At 42.3% G+C, this 22,244-nt stretch overlaps 1 protein-coding gene across 3 annotated transcripts in view; it reads right to left on the reverse strand.

The window, feature by feature from the left end:
• The window catches only part of ATAD2B (ATPase family AAA domain containing 2B), a 945,800-nt gene that overhangs the window by 188,659 nt on the left and 734,897 nt on the right, over window positions 1-22,244 (reverse strand). For 2 of the 3 annotated variants that reach the window (XM_086926259.1, XM_086926261.1), the window contains exon 24: window positions 13,726-13,860. In XM_086926259.1, the coding sequence (XP_086782385.1) occupies window positions 13,726-13,860 (135 nt within the window). The remainder of the gene's footprint in view (window positions 1-13,725; window positions 13,861-22,244) is intronic. The other variant, XM_086926260.1, reaches the window with a different exon arrangement.

Raw genomic sequence — 22,244 nt, forward strand, 5'->3', positions numbered from 1 at the left:
CAGAGGACCGCATCTCTAGACATAGGCTAATCCGTGCATTAGCGGCTCAGTTTAGGAGGTAGAGGCTGTGACATTTATCCTGCCTATTTTTAAAACTATAACATCAATATATTGCGCTGTTTTAAAATTTGTTTTAAAACTGTTCTTAGCCTTTATATGTGTTGTATTGCTCATTGGCACTGAACCTATGGAGGAGCTGTGTTTAATGCTCGGGGTGGGGGGGAGGGAGGGGGTGGGGTACGTGATTTGCCGATTTACACTGAACCTGGGAAGGAGCTGTGTTTAATGCTCAGAGGGGAGCTCTAGGCGGACTTCCCTACACGTAGGTCAGCAGTCTAACTGCGACGGCCTCGACAATCACCACTCCTCTTAAGGGGAGGATGGCGCGGCTGCACCGCTGGCCTGCCGAAGGCACACCTAAGGCAAGTCCGTCTGCTCCCGTCCGTGACCGACAGGGACCAGGACACTTGGTTCTCTTATTCTTCTGACCAACTGATTAATCTCAGAGACTCTGTACCCCCTAAATGTATTCATTCAATGGCGCCAGGCAACAGCTATGGCAAATGTTCCTATTGTACCTTTGAATTCAGACCATCATTCACAACTACTTCCGAAAAATACCCCTCACTCACAAAGGACTCTTAAAATGCCCATTTTGCATCTTGATGCCTTGTTTCTTAAGGAAGCTTAGATCTCCAGCCCTGCAGATCCAGCGGTACTTCAAACCCTACCCCTGGGCTACTTAATTCAGAGACAAGATCGAGAACTTAGTAGAGGCGGGTGTCTAGCTAATATCTACAACGATATTTTACCTGCCAAATCACAGCCAGCTTTATCCCGGACGGCAAAAGATGTTTATTGGCACTCTGCTTTTCCCCTACATGTACTTTCTCTGGTGCTCTTATTTATCGGCCACCAGGACCTATTGGCCACTTCAGTAGGGAGCTTCCTGAAATTACAGCTAAGCCGGAGAATTCCTTCTCGAATTTCTCTGTATTAGGTGATCTTAATATCCATTTTGATCCAGTATCCTCCCCAGACGCTGAGGCGGTTACTGACAATTTGGGTGCACTGTTGGGATATAAAATTATATATATATTCATGATTGGCCCACTATGTACCATATATGCGTATGAATAACTGCATAGTATTATACTATATATGCTAGCTCTATGATAGATTCATGTAGGCCCATTTAGACCTATTGATATAGCTAGGGCCACTTTGTTTCGTTTCCCTTCGTTCATGTACTGTTTCCCAGAAGTCACATGGGTTAGCTCTTGGTACGAAACCCTGCTGAATCACTCAGTCTGCTTCTCTGTTCTTTTGTGTGTAGCTCAGGGAAACCCAAGGTCGCACCTGCCCCTCTTGTGGGATGCGTGCATTCTAGCAGAGCCCGTTCCTGTACTCGGCGGGTTTTAGATAGACGAAAGGGGGCCTCATTGACCTGCCCCCGGAATAGCTTCAGCTTAGCTACTAGCAATTAGCGGTGCCTTATATGGGTTTTCCTGCTGGCTTACTGACAACTTGTGTTTTTCCTTGTAGGGTGTTAACCTGAATGTGTGAAAACGTATATATGCTTTGTATCACTTGTATTTCGTCAGTCTCCTCTGCGCACCTCCATGGGTCGTGTAGACCGAGGCTCCCCTGACAGGGCTTGTATTTGATTGAATAAACGATTCGACCTTCTCCATTGCCGACTGCCTTATTATTCCTTTATGTTATATATGGGCTATTGGTAAGTATAGTCTGGCCTTGTAAAATTTGATTCCTTCAGCACTGGCTCTGAAGTTTAAAGTGTCCAGCCTCACTCACCAAAAAGGTCACCTTCTTGACCTGCTCTTTTCCAATATTGATAGACTCGTGGTGGAAAAGCTCATTCCCCTGCCACGGTCAGACCATTATATGGTCCCCTTGGTTTGGACCTTACAGGATAGTGGTCAGCCACGGGAAAGGGTAAAATCATGTATTCGGAACTGGTCTAAACTCTCTATGGACTCCTAGGCGTCCATTCTCGACAACATGAGACTAGTGCTAGGTAATGACCCTGCACTTAACAAAAATAAAGTTAACCAATAGCTAGAGAAGTCATTAGATATTTTAATTCCTAAAAAAGTTGGGCACTGTACAGCGTGGTACTCTCCCAAACTTAGAGAATTGAAACAACTTTGTAAGGGCCATGAGAGAAGTTGGAGAAAGGATTTCTCCACTTCTGAGAAAACCAAATATAGAGATGCCGTTCAAGCTTATAAGGCAGAAATTAGAACTGCCCAATCTGGATATTATGAAAAGAAAATTATTTCAGCCTCCAATTCCCCCGTGAATTTTTTTAAATAACTAAATCCCTCCTGAAACCCCCTGAGCCCCCTTTGCCTTCAGTGGATATCCTAGGACGGTGTAATAACTTGGCACACTTCTTTTATAAAAAAAATGTAAGACATCTATTCCGCCCTTCTACTCCTATCAGCACCGGCCAGCACCCCCCTGGCTGAGGACCAATCCCAATCCCTAGACCCTCTTATTGAACATATCCCACCCATGGATATGAAAGCTCTAAAAATCCACTTCAATCGTTTGAAAACCGGCTCCCATTGTGATATTGCACCCCTAGCATTCTCAATCAGGTCTTTGATTCTGTCGCCCCTGTTATTCTGGATCTGGTCAATAGTTCTTTCTCCTCTGGGATTGTCCCTCCCTCATGGAAACGGGCCATGGTTAGAGCTCTCTTGAAAAAACCTACCCTGGACCCTGTAGTCTTTGCTAATTATCGCCCAATTTCGCTCCTGCCCAGGATTGCTAAAATAAGTGAGAAGTACGTCAACTCTGTTCCCTCCGTATTTGTGGAGGAGAATGAACGTCTACACCCCTCTCAAATGGGCTTTAGACCCCATCAAGGCACTGAGACAGCCTTATTAGTGGTGGCGAAGAATCAAAGAAAATGTTGGATGTCGGAGGGACCGCGGCATCATATTACTCGACCTCAGCGCGGCCTCCAACACAGTCAATCATTAATTATTGATAGCAAGACTTAGAGGAAGTGGGGTGACTGGAACTTTACTCAAATGGCTTGAGTCTTTCCTGGTAGATAGATATTTCCAGGTCTTTGAGGACAATGTCGTCTCTGAAAGGATGCCTTTGCATTGCGGGGTGCCTCAGGGCTCCTCCCTGAGCCTCACACTTTTTCAAGTTTATATGCCCTCCATTGGCCGAGGTGGTCTAGCCCTTTGGAGTTAGGATCAACACGTATGCTGATGATACTCAGCTGATCGTGTCCCTCAATCTTTTGGACAAAAAAAGACCAATCTGACTAACTGTCTGGAAAAGGTCTCAATGTGGATGGATGGCGAATTCCTAAAGCTGAATGCTGCTAAAACCGTAGTGATGTTTTCAGGCAAGAACACCAACCTGGAAATCAGCGCATTTTGGCCAAAATGTCTAGGTGCAATTCCCCCAACCAAAGACCAAATAAAAAGTCTTGGGGTATGGCTGGACCATGACCTGGACTTTAGGGAACAGGCGCGTAGGGTGGCAGGTACCTGTATGGCATCCTGAAAATGATTAGGAAGATTCTACCACTCAGGCCCTTTAATGCTAGGAAATTGCTGGTGCAAGCCCGGATTCTCTTGCGGCTTGATTATGCCAATGTGCTCTATCTAGGCTCTCCCTGTTAAACCATCAAAAAATTGCAAACAGTCCAAAATTGTGCTGCACGTCTTCAAATGCAGGCTCGTAGTCGGGACTCTGCTAAGCCACATATTATCTTTTTGCACTGGCTTCCAGTGGCCGAAAGAATTCAATTCAAGGTTTTGGGCATTGCTCATAAGTCACTGTCGACCAGTGCTCCGCCGATTCTCCGATCCATAATTTCTCCGTTAATTGTGTTCTAAGCCTAAGCACCAGAGAGCTACCCTGTGAGGGTCAGTGCCTGACATTTGTTTTCTACATTAGCGGTGTGGTTCGAAATCTGTAGTCTTAGGAGGGGACATTGTTGCATAGCACCCTGGATTTTAATCTCTTTTTTAAACAGTTGCTGGAAGACTGACAAAATTGGGAGTAAAGATCTGTGTCGGAAGCTGCAGAAAAAAAAGAAACTGACATCAAAGTGCAGGGTTGACACTTATATGTAGCTCCGCTCAGTCACTTCAAGGCCACTACGGAGTTAATGCGAAAACGCACACTGCCATCCAGTGGTACAAGAGTGCATTGGTACAGAAACGTTTTCCAGATCCCGTTTGGCGCTTAAGGAGTAATCTAAGGTGAGGAATCTGCAGTTAGAAGTACTCCTCAGAAATTGGATTTGGTTTACCAAACTTTGACATCTGTAGGAAATTCTGAGTAATCAAATGTGCTGTTTATTATTTATTTATTTAATTTATAGTTTTATTGGGCGCAAACCAGACCTGTGAGAGTATCAGAGCGCTTTACAGGTTTGAGGGTGGTATACACAGAGTTAGGAGGGGAGGGAATGAATTTGGTAAAATAGGTAGATACATTATACAAGAAAAAAAGCACGCAGTCTTAAGTCCCGGATACATTTAGGGTAAAAAACAAAACGTAGTCGCAACTCTTGGGTGAGATGTCCAGGACTGCAGGGTAGGTATCATTCGTAAAAGTCATGGGTAATGAGTGTAGGGTGGAACATGTCGCTGAGGTGATTGAAATGTGATCATTTGGCGAGGAATTTGTCCATTAGGAAAGTTTTGGTCTCCTTTTTAAAGCGTGCTAAGGACGGACGTCTTCTGATGGCGGGTGGGAGAGAGTTCCAAATTCTTGACACAGCCCCAGAGAAGGCCCTATTGTAGGTTTTTTTCTTACGGAAGCGTGCTGGTTGAAGCAAAAGGTCTCCGGCAGATCAGGAGTTTCTGGCTCCTCCGGATATCACACGTTTCTGGGCGAGAAATGCAGGGGAATTGGAGTAAAGTGCTTTGTGAGTAAAGCAGGCCAGTTTAAGTTGGAATCTGGCCTCTAGGGAGGCCAGTTCAGAGCTTCTGAGGTGGGGAGAGATGTGGTCAAATTTCTTTGAGCCAGTTAGGAGTCTACCGGCGGCGTTGAGGCAGGCTTTCAATGGGGCCAGAGAGTTCTTGGGTAGCCCTATGAGAGTAGAGCATTCATATTCTAGTCTGGAAATGACTAGTGCCTGGATTGCTGTTTTTAGGTCAGAGGAATCGAGGAAGGGTTTTAGGTTTCTTAGTTAACTCAGGTGGAATCTGGCAGTTTTGGCCATCAAGTTGATATGGCCCCGCATGTTCAGTCTGCCATCAAGGGTTGTTCCAAGGGATTTCGCAGAGCCAACAATGGTAGGAGGACAGAATAGTGCTGTGACAGCCTTGATCCATTCCTGGATGTCTGAATTGGTTTTGGGTGGGGGGGATTAGAAGAAATTCAGTTTTATTTGCTTTAAGTTTAAGCTTGTCGTCGGTGAGCCAGCTTCAAGACCTTATTCAAGAAGAAAATGTCCTCAGGAAAGAGAGTTTGATGTAGATCTGTGTATCGTCGGGGTACATAAGGTAGGAGATATTGGCAGAGTGTAGCACCTCTGTGAGCGGCTCAAGGTAAAGATCCAAGAGGGTAGGGGATAGGATTGATTCTTGGGGGACTCCAACCGTGATCGTAGAGGGAGCGGATAGATTACTATTGAGGAGGACGCTCTGTTAGCGATTTCAGAGGAAGGATCTAAACCATTCAAGGACGGTGCCATCCAAACCCATCCTGAGTTTGAGAAGAATTTTGTGGTGAACGGTATCAAATGCCGAAGGTAGGTCTAGGAGGATTAGGAGACAGGTTTTGTCTTGGTCAAGGGCTTGGCGGGCGTCATCCACAACGTGGAGGAGGGTGGTTTCCGTGCTGTGTCCAGGTCTGCACCTGGATTGGAAGTCAGCTAGAAAGTGGAAGTTGGTGAGGTGTAGGCTCAGCTGCTGTTGCACACATTTTTCCAGAACTTTGGTGTGGGATGTTGGATATGGGTCTATAGTTGTCAGCGGAAGCAGGATCCAGTGTAGGTTTTTTTAAGATGGGACAACTTGACCAGCTTTAAGAGAATCCGGTATTGAACCCTTTAGGAGGGAGGCGTTTATTACTGAAGTCCAGGAAGGGATGATAGCTTAACAGGTGGCAGCTAGGCAGTTAGAGGGGAGAGGATCATTGAAGAGATTGTTCAGGTTTAAGGAGGCTAGAACTCTCGAGATAGAGTGTTCGTCATAGATTTTAAAGTTGGACCAGTGCGCTTGGTTTTTGGTTGAAATTTGGGAGGACAGTGCGGAGAGACGAGGTAGAGCCGACAGATTTTGGTGGCGAGTTGCGGCCTAAGTTCAATTCCTAGAGCAGAGATCTTGTCGCAGAAGGATGAAAATTCCTCGCATGATATTAGGGGTCTAGGCGTTTCTTTGGAGGTTTTTGCAAATTTGTTGGATTGGTGTATGAGCAAGTCAAACAGCTTGCGAGGTCTATTCTTGGTGTTCTCAAGTTCAGTTTTGAAGAATGCTTTTTTAGAGTTGAGGATTTTCTTATTGTAGCCATTTCTGGCCTGGCGGAGAAGTTTTAGATGGGCTACTGACGGGTGCGGTTTCCAGTTTTGTTCAGTCTGTCGAAGGGATCTCCTCTCCTTGTTGAGGGATCCGTTGAACCAGGAATTCCTGTCTTTGATATGGGTTCTTTTTAGTTTTAGTGGAGCAAGGTCATCGAGAATGTCGGATATAGTTCAGGAATAATGATCCACAAGGTTGTTTGCCGAAGTGCACTGGGGGAGGAGGGGGAAAATCGGTCTCACAGCGCACACCCAGTTTCCTGTGATCAATGTTCTTGGTGTCTCTAACCAATCGTTTGGGAATCACGGGTTGTGGTGTCCATGTCTTGTGGGTGCTAGGCAGGAGGAAGGTGATAGCATGGTGGTCAGAAAAAACACATGGGTCAATAGAGAGAAGTTTGACCGCTGATTCCGTAGCGATTATCAAGTCCAGGGTGCCGCCTTTCGCATGAGTAGGGAGAGAGCAGGCTTGGGTTTGGGCTTGATCGGCCAAGAAGTCTCTGAAGGCGTTGACCTGATGGTTCTTAGGATCGTTCCAATGCAAGTTGTAGTCGCCAAGGACAATGTCATTAGAGTTGGGACAACGCTGGCTGTGATGATTTCCATGAGGAGGTCAGTGAAGGTGTCATTCTTGCCTGGGGGTGGTAAAAGATGTGTAGTCTGCACAGTGGGGAGGTGCTGTTGCAAATGGAGAGTGCAAGGTATTCGCAGGAGTCTGTAGGTCCGCCAGAAGTTCAGTAACAAGGAGGTTAGAGCAGTATATGCTGGCAATGCCTCCCCCTTTTTTCTTTGAATGCTTGTCCAGCCTTACGATGTTGTAATTGGGCGGGATTAAGAGGTCTCAGTAGGGCGATGAGGATTCTTTGAGCCAAGATTCAGTCAAGTTCACAAAGTCCGATTTTTGTCTCAGGATAAGATCGGCGACATCAGAGGCATGCTTTACTGCTGAGCAGCAGTTAATTAGGAGGCCCTCTAGAGAGGGGTCGGAGTGAGTGTCAAGGATAGATGCAGAGATGGGTACTCTAGCTAGGTTGCTATTGACCACCCCTCGAACGCGGAGGGTAGCAGATCTGCTGGGGTTGGTTGCAACCGTGCAGGTAGGGTGTTCTTCCCTCAGGTTTGAGGGGCATGGGTTTGTCAAGGCAGAATCGTAGCTAATGAGGAGGTCAACCACTTCCTCCACTGTGAGGTCTAAAGGGTTAGGCATGCCAGGTGTGGGTTTGAAGTTATGGAAGAGGGTAAGAATTTCGTCCTCCGAGGTGGCAGGGTTGCTTGCGGGGGCCCAAGTGTCTCAGGGATAGTGGTAGTGGGTGAAGGAAAGGCTTGGTGAAGGGGATGGGGGGGTAGCGTTCTGCGAGAGCCAGATTCGAGAAGGAGAGTTTGGTGAGGTGTAGGAGGTTCTTAAGATCCAGAATGGCCTTGTGGATTCTCAGGGTGAATTTGGTGGCTCTGAGGTGGAGGGTATCAATATCTCTAAGAGAGGTAGGTTCTGGCGGGCAGAGGGCCAGTTGCATGCGAGCGATTTTGATGGAATGTGCTGGTAGCCTAGTGGTGGGGCTAGGTCGATCAGTATCCCTATGAGAGACATAATATTCTTTCGAGGCTAAATGTGAATAGCAAAACTATAACCATAATCATAAAGCGGCAACTAGAAATAACAAGGCAGCTTATTATGCTAAGTCTTATTTAAAGCTCCAAACATTTCTAGAGCTAGCTTTTTCTTTATTAAAGAGCTACAGATTCCTCTGACCATGGGTAGATGTAATGTATTTTCTGGCTACTTTGAGCATGAAACCTAACCCATGAAATCAAATTTTGCCAAAGAAATAATACCTGCATGTGTAGTCACATTCTGGTAGTTAACTATACCCAAGGTATTGCTATTGTATCTCTAAAGACTGGTATTACAACAAAGTGAGTGGAAGCTGGCACACATTTCTATTTTGAAGAAACCCTCTCTGAATTCTGAAGTACTGGAGAATGATCAGCCAATATAACAACTCCCCTATCAGTCGAAGTTGTTGGTGTGTGCAGTTTATAATCAGCTCTTTTACTACTTGGAATTTTTCTTCTCCAGCCTCGACAAGATTGGCTTTTGTGCAAGCTTTAGTACAGAGGCAGTTGTTATAGTTGAACAGGATGAACTATGCAGTTCAGTGGATTATATCATTGTTACAGCCCTTATTCTTTTAGATCGCCCCACAACTTTCGACATAGTATATCGTCAACTATTTCTAAATCGTTTGCAATCCATTGGAATGAAAGATATAGTGTTCAAATTATTCAGTAATTTTTAATTGAATAAGAAAACTCCGGTTTACAATGTTCCTTTTGTAGAAGAAATAAAGTCCTTACAATGCAGAGTTCCGCACTGCCAGAAGCGCAGAGCCATGAAAGACACTGACCACTGGTGGGCTACACTAGGACCCAACAAGGGAGTCCCTATCCCTAGAAGTCCGTTCACAGAGTGGAAAGGATGGGTGGGGCGGTAAGGAATCTGTAAATAATATATGTCTCATAGATACATTGTTACGGAAGGAAAGTAGCTTGTTCATCTGAAAGATACTATTAGTTATAGATTCCTTACCTTTGAATAGATACCCCAGCAATACCAACCCTGGAGGAGGAACTGCCGACCTAGTTCACACCAAAAGGTCCTGGATGACAGAAAAGGCAAAGTAACCATCCCTCCAGACTTGATTATCCAGGCAGTAATGTCTGGTGACTATGTGCATAGAAGCCGAAGTAGCCACCTGGCAGATGTCAATGAGTAAGATTCCACGCAACAAAGCAGTAGTTGCTGCCGTAGCTCTAGTGGAATGAGCTTGCAGCCCCACTGGAGGTTACTTTTTAGCTAAAGCATAAAGAATCTTGATACAAAGGACGACCTAATCGAGAGATGATATGCTTCTGCACAGCCCGATCTTTTTTGGCACCCACAAAGCCAACGAAGGGTTGATCGTCCACCCGGAAATCCTCTGTGCGGTCAAGGTAGAAAGACAGGGCATGTTTCGTATCCAGATGCCCCAGACGCTCTCCTCCTCCTTTGAAGGGTGCAGAGGTGGGAAAAGGGGGCAGAGTAATAGTCTATTCGATGTGGAAAGGAGTGACAACTTTAGGCCAGAATGAGGGCCTCGTTCAAACCACCACTTTGTCCGGATGGACTGAGAAGAAAGGGGGCTTAGAAGAAAGAACATGAAGCTCACTCACTCTGTGAGCAGAGGTGATGGCAACAAGAAAGGCAGTCTTAAAAGTGAGAAGCCTAAGGGAACCGTAATGTAGAGGCTCAAAGGGAGTGCACATAAGGTAAGCCTTTGCTGTGAATCATGCCACAAACTTGTTCCATCGACAGGCGTATGCAGTCTTAGTGGAGGGACGCCTGACTGCCAAGATGACATTACAGACTTTGGTAGGAAGGTCAAAAGCTGTCAACTGTCACTGCTCAATCAAGGAGGTGGATGCTGGACAGGTTCAGTGGAAACCAGTTCCTTGCTGCTGCGACAAGATCCAACCTAAGGGGCAGTCTGATCAGAGGAACGATAGCCATGCTCAGGAGCTCGGGTACTAGACTTTGTGCCCAGTCTGGTGCCACAAGAATGACTTAGGCCTGGTCGCGCTTGATCTTCAGCACTCGGCACAGAAGTGGAAAGGTGTACAGAAGGCTGCAAGTCCACTCGGGCCAAAAAGCGCTGCCGAGCGAGTGCCGCCTTGGGAATTCCAACGCGAAAACAGCTGACCTCGCGCGTTCTCTTCAATGGCGAATAGATCTAATCATGGCTCTCCCCACTACTGAAAGAGACCTTGCACTACCTCTGAGTCAAGACGCCATTCGTGATCCACCAGACACAGTTCCTACGCCCTGGCGTTCAGAGAACCTGCCAGGTGTTGCAATAAAAGGGTAATGCCCAAAGGTGAAGGGCCTCTTGACAAAGGGTCCACGACCCCACCCCGCTCTGTTTGTTGCAGTACCACATGGTGGTGGTGTTGCCTGAACACCTGCATTGCCTTTCCCTTGAGGGAGGGAAGGAATGCATTCAGTGCCAAGCAAATCGCCAAGAGCTTCAACAAGGAGCCTGGAGTCTGCCGGAGACCAGACTCCTCTGATCCTTGCCTCTCCCACATGTCCGCCCTATTCCAGGAGTGGTGCATCGGACACCATAGTCACTACGGTGAATTTTGGTTGGGAAAGAGCGAGGAATCTGCCACTGACCCAATCCTGGTTTGTCAACCACCACTAGAGTTGTTATGCAGCTCCCTCCAAGATCTGGAAGTAGCAGGAACTTCAGGTCCAACTGCAGAGCCCGCACATGCTAGCATGATCCACCAGAAGGATGCAGGAGGCCATGAGGCCCAGCAACCTTAGGGTCATTCTCACCGAAATCTAGGTTAGTGGCTGAAACATCTGTATCCTAGCCCGAATATCCTGAAAAGTGCAGTTGACGGGAGGACACAGCGAGGCCCAAGGATCCGGCCGTAGCCTGAGAATCCTTAAAGCACTCCAGTGCGGAGTCTCCCTTGTCACCAAAAAGGTGACAGCCCTCGAAGGGCATGTCCAGCAGGGTTGACTGAACAGCGGTAGAAAACAAGATGTCCTCAACCAGGCATAGCGCTGAAGGGCTACCGACGTGGCAATCATTTTGCCCAGAGAGTCGATGGTATTCAGTCCACAGCAGATTGTGAATTTTGCTGCGTCCCTCCCATCCACCACTGCCTGAGAGAAAGGCCAGAGCTTCCTCCTTCGCAATGAGGAAGCTCTTGCGCAATTGTATGTGTATAGGGGCCCAAGAGACACGCTGTATTCACAGACCGCATCTCCAAGCTGGATAAACAGAACAAATGCTTCTTGGATTCCCCATCTTGGGGTGCAGAAGGGAATACACCCTTGGAAGAAGAGGCTTGGACCACTAAGCTCTCGGGGAAAGGTTGTTGGGTGAGGAAAATGGGACCGCCCGGAGCCAGGGGGTGGCGGCGGGCACTTGCTGGTTCACAGGAGCCCCTGTGCTGGGCATTGACCAAGAACCAAGGAGGACGTCCGTGAGGGCTTCATTAAAGGGAAAGAGATGTCAGAGGAATTTTGTCGCTGGCTGAAGTACCTCTGTCAGGAGGTTCGTAATGACTGCAACTACATTTGAATGCCACTGTAGGAAGCTCCAGGCCCACAGCCTTGCCTGCTCTATACACAACCACTGCATAAGACGCTTCCTCCTTCGTAGCCATGGGAGAGAGATTAGGCATGCCAAGGTCTGGGGAGGTATCCAGACAACTGACATCACCCAATTCCTCTCTCCAGTCCGGTTCTTCCAGCTGGTCTATTAAAGGGTCCAGCGACCCCTCCCAGTCCTCATCACCACCTTCAGGGCGAGTGGGAACACCTGGGATTAACAAGGGAACAAAATTACCCTCTGGATTCGGATTCAACGGTGGCCAATGTCGATCCAGATCCAGGTCCATCTCGGGATGGGGACTGCTTTGGCCAGGGGCACGGCAGGTGGGGGGGGGTAACCCCGCCAGGAAAGTTCCACCAGCGTCGATCTGGATCCAGGTATGTATTCATCAAAACCATGCGTGCCGGAGCTGCCAGCAGTGAAGGCCCGGGGCCTCCAACTGGCTCCGGGGGACCAGAAGGCGCACCAGCGGAGTAGGGTAGCTCAAACACACAGTGGAGGGTTTCGTAGAGCATTCAAAGCTGGGCAGGGGACGCACCTGTTCCCAGAAAAGGGGGGTGGTGGGGGGGAGAGCAGAGTCGTCCCTGGAGATGAAGCCTTAGAGCCACAAAGCTCCAGACCGCGTCAGCCGACCAACTGGGCGAGAGCGAAGAGTAACAGTGCTTCTTCGCCTTCCTCTTATGCCTAAACTTACATGAGGAGTGCAAAGACTTAGAGGAGGTGTAATAGCTCCATAACAGGTCTCGAGACCTTTCCCTCAAACGAGACTGGGAACGACGTGGCCTCCAAAAGCTTTCAGCACCGCTCCCACAAAGACTTCGGATTCATGGCCAGACAGTCAGAGCACGACTCTGGGTCCTGGTTGTGCTACAGGCACCAGAGGCACACGAGGTGCAAATTGGTCACGGGCATCAGCTTGCGATAGGCGTCGCAGGACTTTAATCCGGTCTGACGATGGGACATCCCTCACGCACCAGGTGTCTAAAACTCGAAAAAGATGTTGACAAAAGTCCAAAAAAGTTTAGTAAAAAAATGACTAAGAAGCAAGCTCTCTCCGGTTCTGGGCTATGTAGGAGCAAAAAAAGAATGAATGGACGTTAAGACGCTGTGGCGGCGCCTATGCAGCCACCACAACGTCATCTTGGCAACCACAACATCGATGACGGCGCAGAGTCGACCGGCACCACCTACCAACGCGCAGGGGTACTGCTGAAGAAAAATTCTCGGGATACAGTCTGATGCCTGGGGGCAATTCTAAGGTAAAGAATCTATAACCAATAGTCTCTTTCAGATATGCGTTAAATGTTGAACTCCACGGTAAGGCAACAAGAAAATTTCAGTTAGTCCAAAAGTCAAAGGAGAGGATTGCTTTTCATCTTCAACAGACAGATTCAATTTCCACTATGCTTTCCTAGCTCCGCTGGCAACCAGTAAAGCAACACATTGTTTTTAAATCACTTTGCCTAGTTAACTGTTAACATTCTACCCTCTGTTCTGGCTGGCTTGGAAATTTCAGGTTCATCAACCTAGACTGATATTATGGTCAATGCTTATATTTCAAAGGATGATCCCTAATTTTAAATGGGAATATTGGTGGTACAGTCTTCTACATAGAAGCTCAAAAAACAAAGGAAATTGCGTTACCAATAAAGATATAAAGCATCAAAAAAGTTCTTTGTTCCAGGAAAGCTTAGAAATCCTAATGATTTCCTAAATAACAATAAAATACAGTTTCTTGCATTACAGGTTTATGATTTTCCACCTTTCAACTAAAATATTAGTGCTAATATGCCTGTTGGTGAAAGTTAGGCTTTGGAAATTTATATAAATAAAACCTGAATTATTGTCCCGAGTGATCACTGCATAGGTCCTTGTTCGCTAGATATACATCCTGGTCCTACCTGCAGAGCTTCATTGTCATTTGGGTCTAGTTTTGTGCGTTCTAATTCCACCAAACAATAAATTTGATTAATATAATTGGCAGTACGTGGATGCAAATAACCAAGAAACGATCAAATGTGAAGCAGATGCACTTACACATAAATTTACTTGCAGAGTTTTTCCCTGCCTCCATATTTCCAGGTTTGTTCTGAGATGTTTCTTCAGTTAGGATATCCGTCTTCCGTGTACTTGAACCATGTGGTCTTATTAGTTCTGATGATAATGGTAAACCTGCCACAAACAATGGACATTTCACCAACATGAAGTAAACAAATTGAACCACTGAATGCATAATATTAAAATCCAAATCAAACGGCTTCCAAAGGTTCAACCCCAATATTATGCCTTGAACTTTCACAGCAATTCACAAATACAGGGATCGTTTTTATTAGTTTATCCAAGACTATATTTCATGCAAGTGGCATATTTCCTGAACTTTAATAACACAGCCTTTTACAAGATATAATTGATGGCACAGCCTTTGAACTTCAGAAATTCTGCACCTGCATTAATCCACGCCCAGACCAGTATGCTGAACGCTGGGTAAATAAGCTGACTAATGCCTCCACGTTTTCTATGACCTACATGAAAGCTTATAAACAGATTCAACTCACAAAAGAATGTTATCTTACAGATTCTATACCCTCTGCCACCTTGTTTCAGTTATTCTGTATGTCCCTTGTCTAAGACTCTGCAACATCAACTTTTTAGAGACTAGCCTCCAAATTGTTCAAGAATATCCCAGTGTTATTGCATTTCAGGACAATTCTTTAGTTTTGGGTTTTGATCCTCAATGGTATGGGAGCCACACGTATCGAATAAAAGTGTACGTTTTAGAAAGAGGAGATTGATAATTTACAGAACAATATTCCTAGGAGAGGCATTTGCCTTTATCCAATTTAGTCAATGAAGGGCACCATATTCTACTACAGGTATTTATCCCTTCTCAATTTTGTTGATGCTGTCAATTATCCCCAGCACATAAGGATGAACGCAAACCCTTTCTAAGATTAGCACATTTTACACTAAGTGTATGGAGAAGATTTCCAGCAACGATGGGCTATTGATGGAGATGTGAAAGTGCAAATGTGTGTGATGTCATCCAGAGCAAATTAGTTCTTAGTGGGTTAAGAGTACCATTTAATTAGGCCCCTGCACTACCAAACTTTTTTCAATAACCTCAGATTAAATCGTATATTTCATAACTTCTTATAAAATATTGTGTGCTGATCTCAGCCAATTCAATGCATAAAGAAATTCCAAATAGTTTGCTTATATAATGAAGCAATTTTAGAAACTATATTTGGCTATAGAAAAGAATTATTTGTATGAAAGAATTATTAGTATGAATGATAAGAAATCAGCACCCATCCAAAAGGTATTTTCTTTGTAATTTCAAATGTCCACAATACATATGAAAGTGCACGATCTTGTAAAAAAAAGTCTGGATTCTTGTAAGATTTTCTTATTCAAGTTCTTTATTGAGGTATTTCAACACAGGAAAAATCCAAGAACACAAATGGATTTCCTTCTTAGCCAGCCAAAGCGTTTCGTCTCTGACAAAGACTTCTGCAGGGCTAAGGGTGAAACATACCATAATTAGACACTTTACAACATTTGCACATACAGTTGAATTGAAATTAAAAAATATACAAAAACACCCAAAAACGTGTTATATCCATTAGGTTTATCCAAGTTGGCTAATGATGGATTTCTAAAATTGCAAAAAGGAAGAAAGATTGGTTGAACAAACAGAACAGAAGGAAGCACTGTTCTTAAAGAGGACCCCACTTATTTTACTACGGTGCTCACAAGAGTCTTTTATTTGTATATAAAACTCATAAAAATTGATAAAATCAGTTTCTGGAATATTGATCAAAAAGCAAAGAAAATTATTATTTTCAAAGAACATGAGCCAGTAGCATACCTTAAACGTTAATTGATAATCACAAATCAGTAAATCTTGATAGATTTTCTCAAAAACAGCGTGTTATGGTAATTTCTAAAGAGATACATAACAGAGACAAATTCCACTTTCAATGACATAGCAAAAGAAAGTCAAACAAGAACATGGTGTCATTCAACAAACAGTATAGTCCTATAGGAAACTATCTATTAATTTTCTATTACAGAAGCTTGATGTGTCTGAATTTTCACAAACATAAAGTGTCTACCTATATAGACGTACTCGTCTGAATTATTAAATAGTTCAACTCAAAAGACACATTATTGTCCAGGTAACAGTCTAGTCCTGTGAGAGATTGTCTATCTATGTTCATTATTAAAAATCAAAGGTAAATTGGACAGAATATGAGACAATATAGTATTCCCTAAAGCTATAATACTGTTGCACCAAAGTATCATCTATTATGATGCTAGATTTAAATTCTTCATGATACATTTCAACAGACTTTTTGATTACCTCTTTATCCTGACGGGATGTGTTCAGAGAGATAGAATCCGTACAAAATCAGGAATCCCTGTCTACAAGATAGTTGTATTTCTAACACTGAAAATAAATACCATATTTACATTAACAACATGGCTTTACTTGTTGAACTAAAATAGTGAGTTTCTTACATCATATAGTCAAATAGACACATCTAAAAATAAAGGACTACCTGTTCTTGTCGTGCTTAATCTTGATAGTATAAACATGGCTCATAGAAAAAAGAGCAAGTGGAGAGAAAAGAAAGAAACTATATTTTTGATCTATGGCATATCAGTTATAAACAGTTGTAATTTTAGTTGTCTCCGAGAGCTCACAAGATCTTAGATCTGAAGTCTTAAAAGTTAATCTTAATATCTTGCCTTCACAATGGCAATCACAGAAATTACCTACACTTGCACCCAATTCCTATCCAGAAACTCTCTAACATTAAAAATATCGTTTAGTACATAATATATAACATAGACTCTATTAGTTACTAACATTGGACATGATTTTATCATTCACCATAAATATTATTGAGTATTCTACTCCTTAGTTCCCTCTAAGATAGAGATAGTATAGGGAAAAAGAACCATTTGGAAAGCCACTTACTGGTCCATTAATGTAAAAGAATGGGGCAAGTGTGTGAGCCCTTAAGGCAACAAAAATTAAAAAGTAAAAATAAGTAGCTTCACTAAAGCTGGTTGCTAATAAAACTAAAAAAATAATACAAAAATAAATTAAATACTAAACAGAAATTAGCAAGAATATTAAGCAAAATGTAACTTGAATAGAGTTGCCCAACCTAGTTAGAAGAACTAGAAAAGCGCCCACATCTACACTCACCTAGGAAAGGTATGGTAACCAGCAGAAGTTCCACATCAACTGTAGGATAGCAACTAAATGAGGTGTCAAAGCCCCTGTCTTTTATACCCTGGACTGTAGTGTAATAAGGTGCACCTGAGTTTAATTACTTTCCTATTTGGCGCCAAAAAGAAGCAATAATTCGAGCATTGCAGGCAGCGGCCATCTTGTAACCTGAAAGCTATACCGGTGTATATATGGACATGGTTCTATTCTTATATATTTAAGTATTTAGGCTCAAAAATTAAGATAAACCAGAGCCTAGAACCTATATAGAATGCACCAAAATGATACGTGAACTTATTAGCATCGAGAACTATTCTTGAGTGGGTCCGCGATTTCGAGCGTATTGAGCATTACCGGCGGCAGCCATCTTGTAACGTGAACATTATACCAGTATGTATACAAGCAAGTTTCTGGGCTCCAAAAATTAAGATACTCCAAAGCACAAAATGCAAGAACATTAGAATGTGAATATATTGATGTCGAAAGCTATTTCCAAATGAGTTGACGATATCGAGCATAAAAATGTGTGCCTATCATGGAGAAATCTTATTTCATGCGGATCACCCGTTTAAGAGAAAAACTACAAAAAATAAAATTAAAAACGCGATGGATAGCGTGATCTAAAGATTAACTGTTCGAGATATGCTTGACTAATTTAAAGGATGGTAATTCAAAGGCCACGTTCATTCAGCGAATCCGACGGACATCCTACAAGGTCATAAAATAATAAATTGAAACCATACAGTTCAACATAGTGAAAATAAGTGATTCCACGGAAAAAGAAATAATATTGAGTATTAGTTAATATAGGAATCAAAATAGAGTGTGACCCGTCATGTATGTAATGAAATGTATCCGGTACTGAAATATTGAGATGTTAGTTGGCGTGTTCGCGGTTACACAAATTGTTTTTTAACACACGATAATTATATGCCACACGCAAGTGAACTCAAGACAGGAAATATAAAACCAACACCATAATGTACAGACAAGTAAGCCGCTATTTATACACAAAAAGTGCTTGAAGGCCACGTATATTTATACGAAAACGGCGGCCATTTTAAAAGTCAGAGGTAATACATTCGTCATCTCGACTGGAATAGCATAAAAGAATGCTTTATTAAAACCAAAATAGTGGCGTTTGTGATATAGATACAGTTGGGCACCAAAAGCTAAATACTAACCAGACTAATTATAATAAGATTGTGTAATACCGAAGTACTAATGTAGAATTGGTTAGCGTATTAATACATAATGTTCGGAGAATCTATAATCAAAAAACAGCGGTCATCTTAGTTTTTTAAAAGTAACAAGGAGAGCTGAACATAAATTAGGGTTGATGCCATATCACATGATCATTATTCTAAAGAAAGGAATTGGGAACCTTTTTAGAAATAGGAGTTGTAAAAAATTACCAAAATGATATATAAGGGAAAGATGGACGGCAGAATGATAACATCAGATACAATATAGTTCACAAGGAATACAAAGGTCAATGTATAGAAAGAGGAATTATTTTTAAGCCGTATACATTGTATATAACAAAAGATCAAATGCATAGAGAAATATAGTCACAGTTCATATCTCTAATACATAAGCATAACGGATAAACTGAAGCTTGAAATTTATGCTAATTCATAGGAAGTGATGAAATTCTGAATTTTGATTAAGTCTCTGTTGCACACTCCTCAGACGACAAATCCATTCAGATTCAAGTTGTCTGAGGGCAAACTCCCTATTCCCTCCTCTGACTCCGGTTTTGAGATGATCAATGGCATGAAATTCAATATTTCTATCATTTGGATGTTATTTAGAAATATGGACTGCCATCGGATATTTTACGTCTCCATTGTTTGTTGCTCTTACATGTTCTTGTAGACAAATTTTTAACATCGGATACTGCTACCAACATATGTTTTGCCACACACACACAATAATATATATATTGTGAAAGTAGTGTTGCAATTGATGAATTCTTTAATCTCACAGCATTTAGAGCCATTGTACGAGAATTGATTGATCTTATTCTTTCCAAATTTGCATATGGAACAACAACCACATACAAAAAATCCTTTGGGTTTTTCTGGAAACCAATTGGTCTTTTTTGAGTAGCTCTTACATAAACTAGGGCACAGAGTGTCCTTCAAGGTTGTTCCTCTTTTATAAAAATGTTTGGTTTCACAGAAACAATGTCTTTCGGGATGCTTTCTGCCTGTAAAAGATGCCAATTCTTGCGCAATATGTTATAAAGATGACTGCTGTAAGAATTGTACTGAGTTATAAAGGACACTTGTGCTGAGTGAATTTAATCGATTTTCTTATTTTTAGCATGTTTTAATGTGCTCGCTCTATCCAGAGTGAGTGCACGTGTTTCTTATTTGTCCAAACATTCTGAGTCGTAACCCCTTCTTTGGAAGTTACATTTGATCTGTTTCAGATTTTTAGTAAAATCGCACACTCTGCTACAGTTGCGCCTAGCGCGCACCATCTCGCCATAGGGTATGGCTGTTATGGTAGATTGAGAGTGAGCGCTAGCGGCATGCAGTACACTATTGCATGCTGTGGGTTTTCTGAAAACATCGCTGAATTTTTCCATCAAAAGCATAGAGTCTCAAGTCCAAAAATTCTATTTCTTTGGATGAATATTTCATAGTTAGTTTAACGTTGAAGTCATTTTCATTGAAATAGTCAAAGTAAGCCAACAGGTTGATTATTGGCCCATTCCATATTAGAATGACATCATCAATATAACGGGCATAGAATATAATTTGATCACACCAGTTTTTGGCTCTGGGACCCCAGGCATGCTCCACCTCAAAAAAAACCATGAAGAGTTTGGCATATGATGGAGCAAACCTGGAGCCCATCGCCGTGCCACGTTTCTGTTTGAACCATTCTTCATTACTCAAAAAGGTATTATTCATCAGAATTAGTTCCGCCATTTCTAGCAGCATGAAAGTGTGTTCCAATTTGTGGCAGTCTCGTTTGAACAGAAAATGTCTCAAGGCCCGTATACCTTGTCTTTGTTCAATACAGGTGTACAGGCTTTCAACGTCCATTGTTACAAATAGTAACTGTGGATCCTGCCAAACGAAATCCTCTAATTTACACAGCAAGTCATCACTGTCGCGTAGATAGGACGGAAGATTTTGTACATATGGTTTGATGTAGAAATCAAACTCAGAGAGGCGCTCAGTTGGACCACCGTTACCTGAAATAATGGGTCTCCCAGGTGGAAATGTGCCTCCTTTATGAATCTTGGGTAAGATATACAGACACGGAAATCTGGAATGATGTGCCTGTAAATATCAATATTCGTTATCTGATAATAGACAGGATTCATGCCATTCATACAGTTTTCCATTAATTAGGGTCTCAATTTTAGATGTAGGGTTCTGATTTAGTTTTTCATAACATTCTGAGTCCGATAATTGCCTGGTAATTTCACCTTGATAATCCTTTTTATTCATGATTCTGTACATTATGGTGTTGGTTTTATAGTTCCTACTCTATGTCTTGATTTCACTTGCGTGTGGCATATAATTATCGTGTTTTAAAAAATTTCTTGTGTAACTGCGAACACACCAACTACCATCTCAATATTTCAGTACTGGATAAATTTCATTACATACATGACGGGTCACGCTCTATTTTGATTCTTATATTAACTAAAACTCCATATTATTTCTTTTTCCGTGGAATCACTTATTTTCACTATGTTTACCTGTATGGTTTCAATTTATTGTTTTTTGACCTTGTAAGATGGCCGGCGGATTCGCTGAATGAACGTGGCCATTGAATTACCATCCTTTAAATTAGTCAAGCATATCTCGAACAGTTAATCTTTAGATCACGCTATCCATCGCGTTTTTAATTTAATTTTTCGTATTTTTTCTCGTAAACGGGTGATTTGCATAAAATAAGATTTCTCCATGTTAGGCACACATTTTTATGCTCTATATCGTCAACTCATTTGGAAATAGCTTTCAACATCAATATATTCACATTCTAATGTCGTTGCATTTTGGTCTTTGGAGTATCTTAATTTTTGGAGCCTAGAAACTTAAACACTCAGCAATATAACTGTGCTTGTATACATACTGGTATAATTTTCACGTTACAAGATGGCTGCCGCCGGTAATGCTCAATACGCTCGAAATCGCGGACCCACTCAAGAATAGTTCTCGATGCTAATAAATTCACGGATCATTTCGGTGCATTCTATATAGGTTCTAGGCTCTGGTTTATCCTAATTTTTGAGCCTAAATACTTAAATATATAAGAATAGAACCATGTCCATATATACACCGGTATAGCTTTCACGTTACAAGATGGCCGCTGCCTGCAATGCTCGAATTACGGCCTCTTTTTGGCGCCAAATAGGAAAGTAATTAAACTCAGGTGCACCTTATTACACTACAGCCTAGGGTATAAAAGACAGGGGCTTTGACAGCTCATTTAGTTGCTGTCCTACCGTTGATGTGGAACTTCTGCTGGTTACCATACCTTTCCTAGGTGAGTGTAGATGTGGGCGCTTTTCTAGTTCTTCTAACTAAGTTGGGCAACTCTATTCAAGTTAAATTTTGCTTAATATTCTTGCTAATTTCGGTTTAGTATTTAATTTATTTTTTATTATTTTTTTTGTTTTATTAGCAACCATCTTTAGTGAAGCTACTTATTTTTACTTTTTAATTTATGCTGCCTTAAGGGCTCACACACTTGCCCCATTCTTTTACATTAATGGACCAGTAAGTGGCTTTCCAAATGGTTCTTTTTTCCCTATAATATCACTATCTTAGAGGGAACTAAGGAGTAGAATGCTCAATATAATTTATGGTGAATGATAAAATCATGTCCAATGTTAGTAACTAATACAGTCTATGTTATATATTATGTACTGAACGATATTTTTAATGTTAGAGAGTTTCTGGATAGGCATTGGGTGCAAGTTTAGGTAATTTCTGTAATTGCCATTGTGAAGGCAAGATATTAAGACCAACTTTTAAGACTTCAGATCTAAGATCTTGTGAGCTCTCAGACAACTAAAATTACAACGGTTTATAACTGATATGCCATAGATCAACAGTGACTAAAATATAGTTTCTTTCTTTTCTCTCCACTTGCTCTTTTTTCTGTGAATCATGTTTAGACTATCAAGATTAAGCACGACAAGAACAGGTAGTCCTTTATTTTTAGATGTCTCTATTTGACTATATGATCTAAGAAACTCACTATTTTAGTTCAATAAGTAAAGTCATGTTAATGTAAATATGGTATTTATTTTCGGTGTTAGAAACACAACTATCTTATAGAC

Source organism: Lissotriton vulgaris, chromosome 6 (genome assembly GCF_964263255.1).
Source record: "Lissotriton vulgaris chromosome 6, aLisVul1.2, whole genome shotgun sequence".
NCBI lineage: Eukaryota > Metazoa > Chordata > Amphibia > Caudata > Salamandridae > Lissotriton > Lissotriton vulgaris.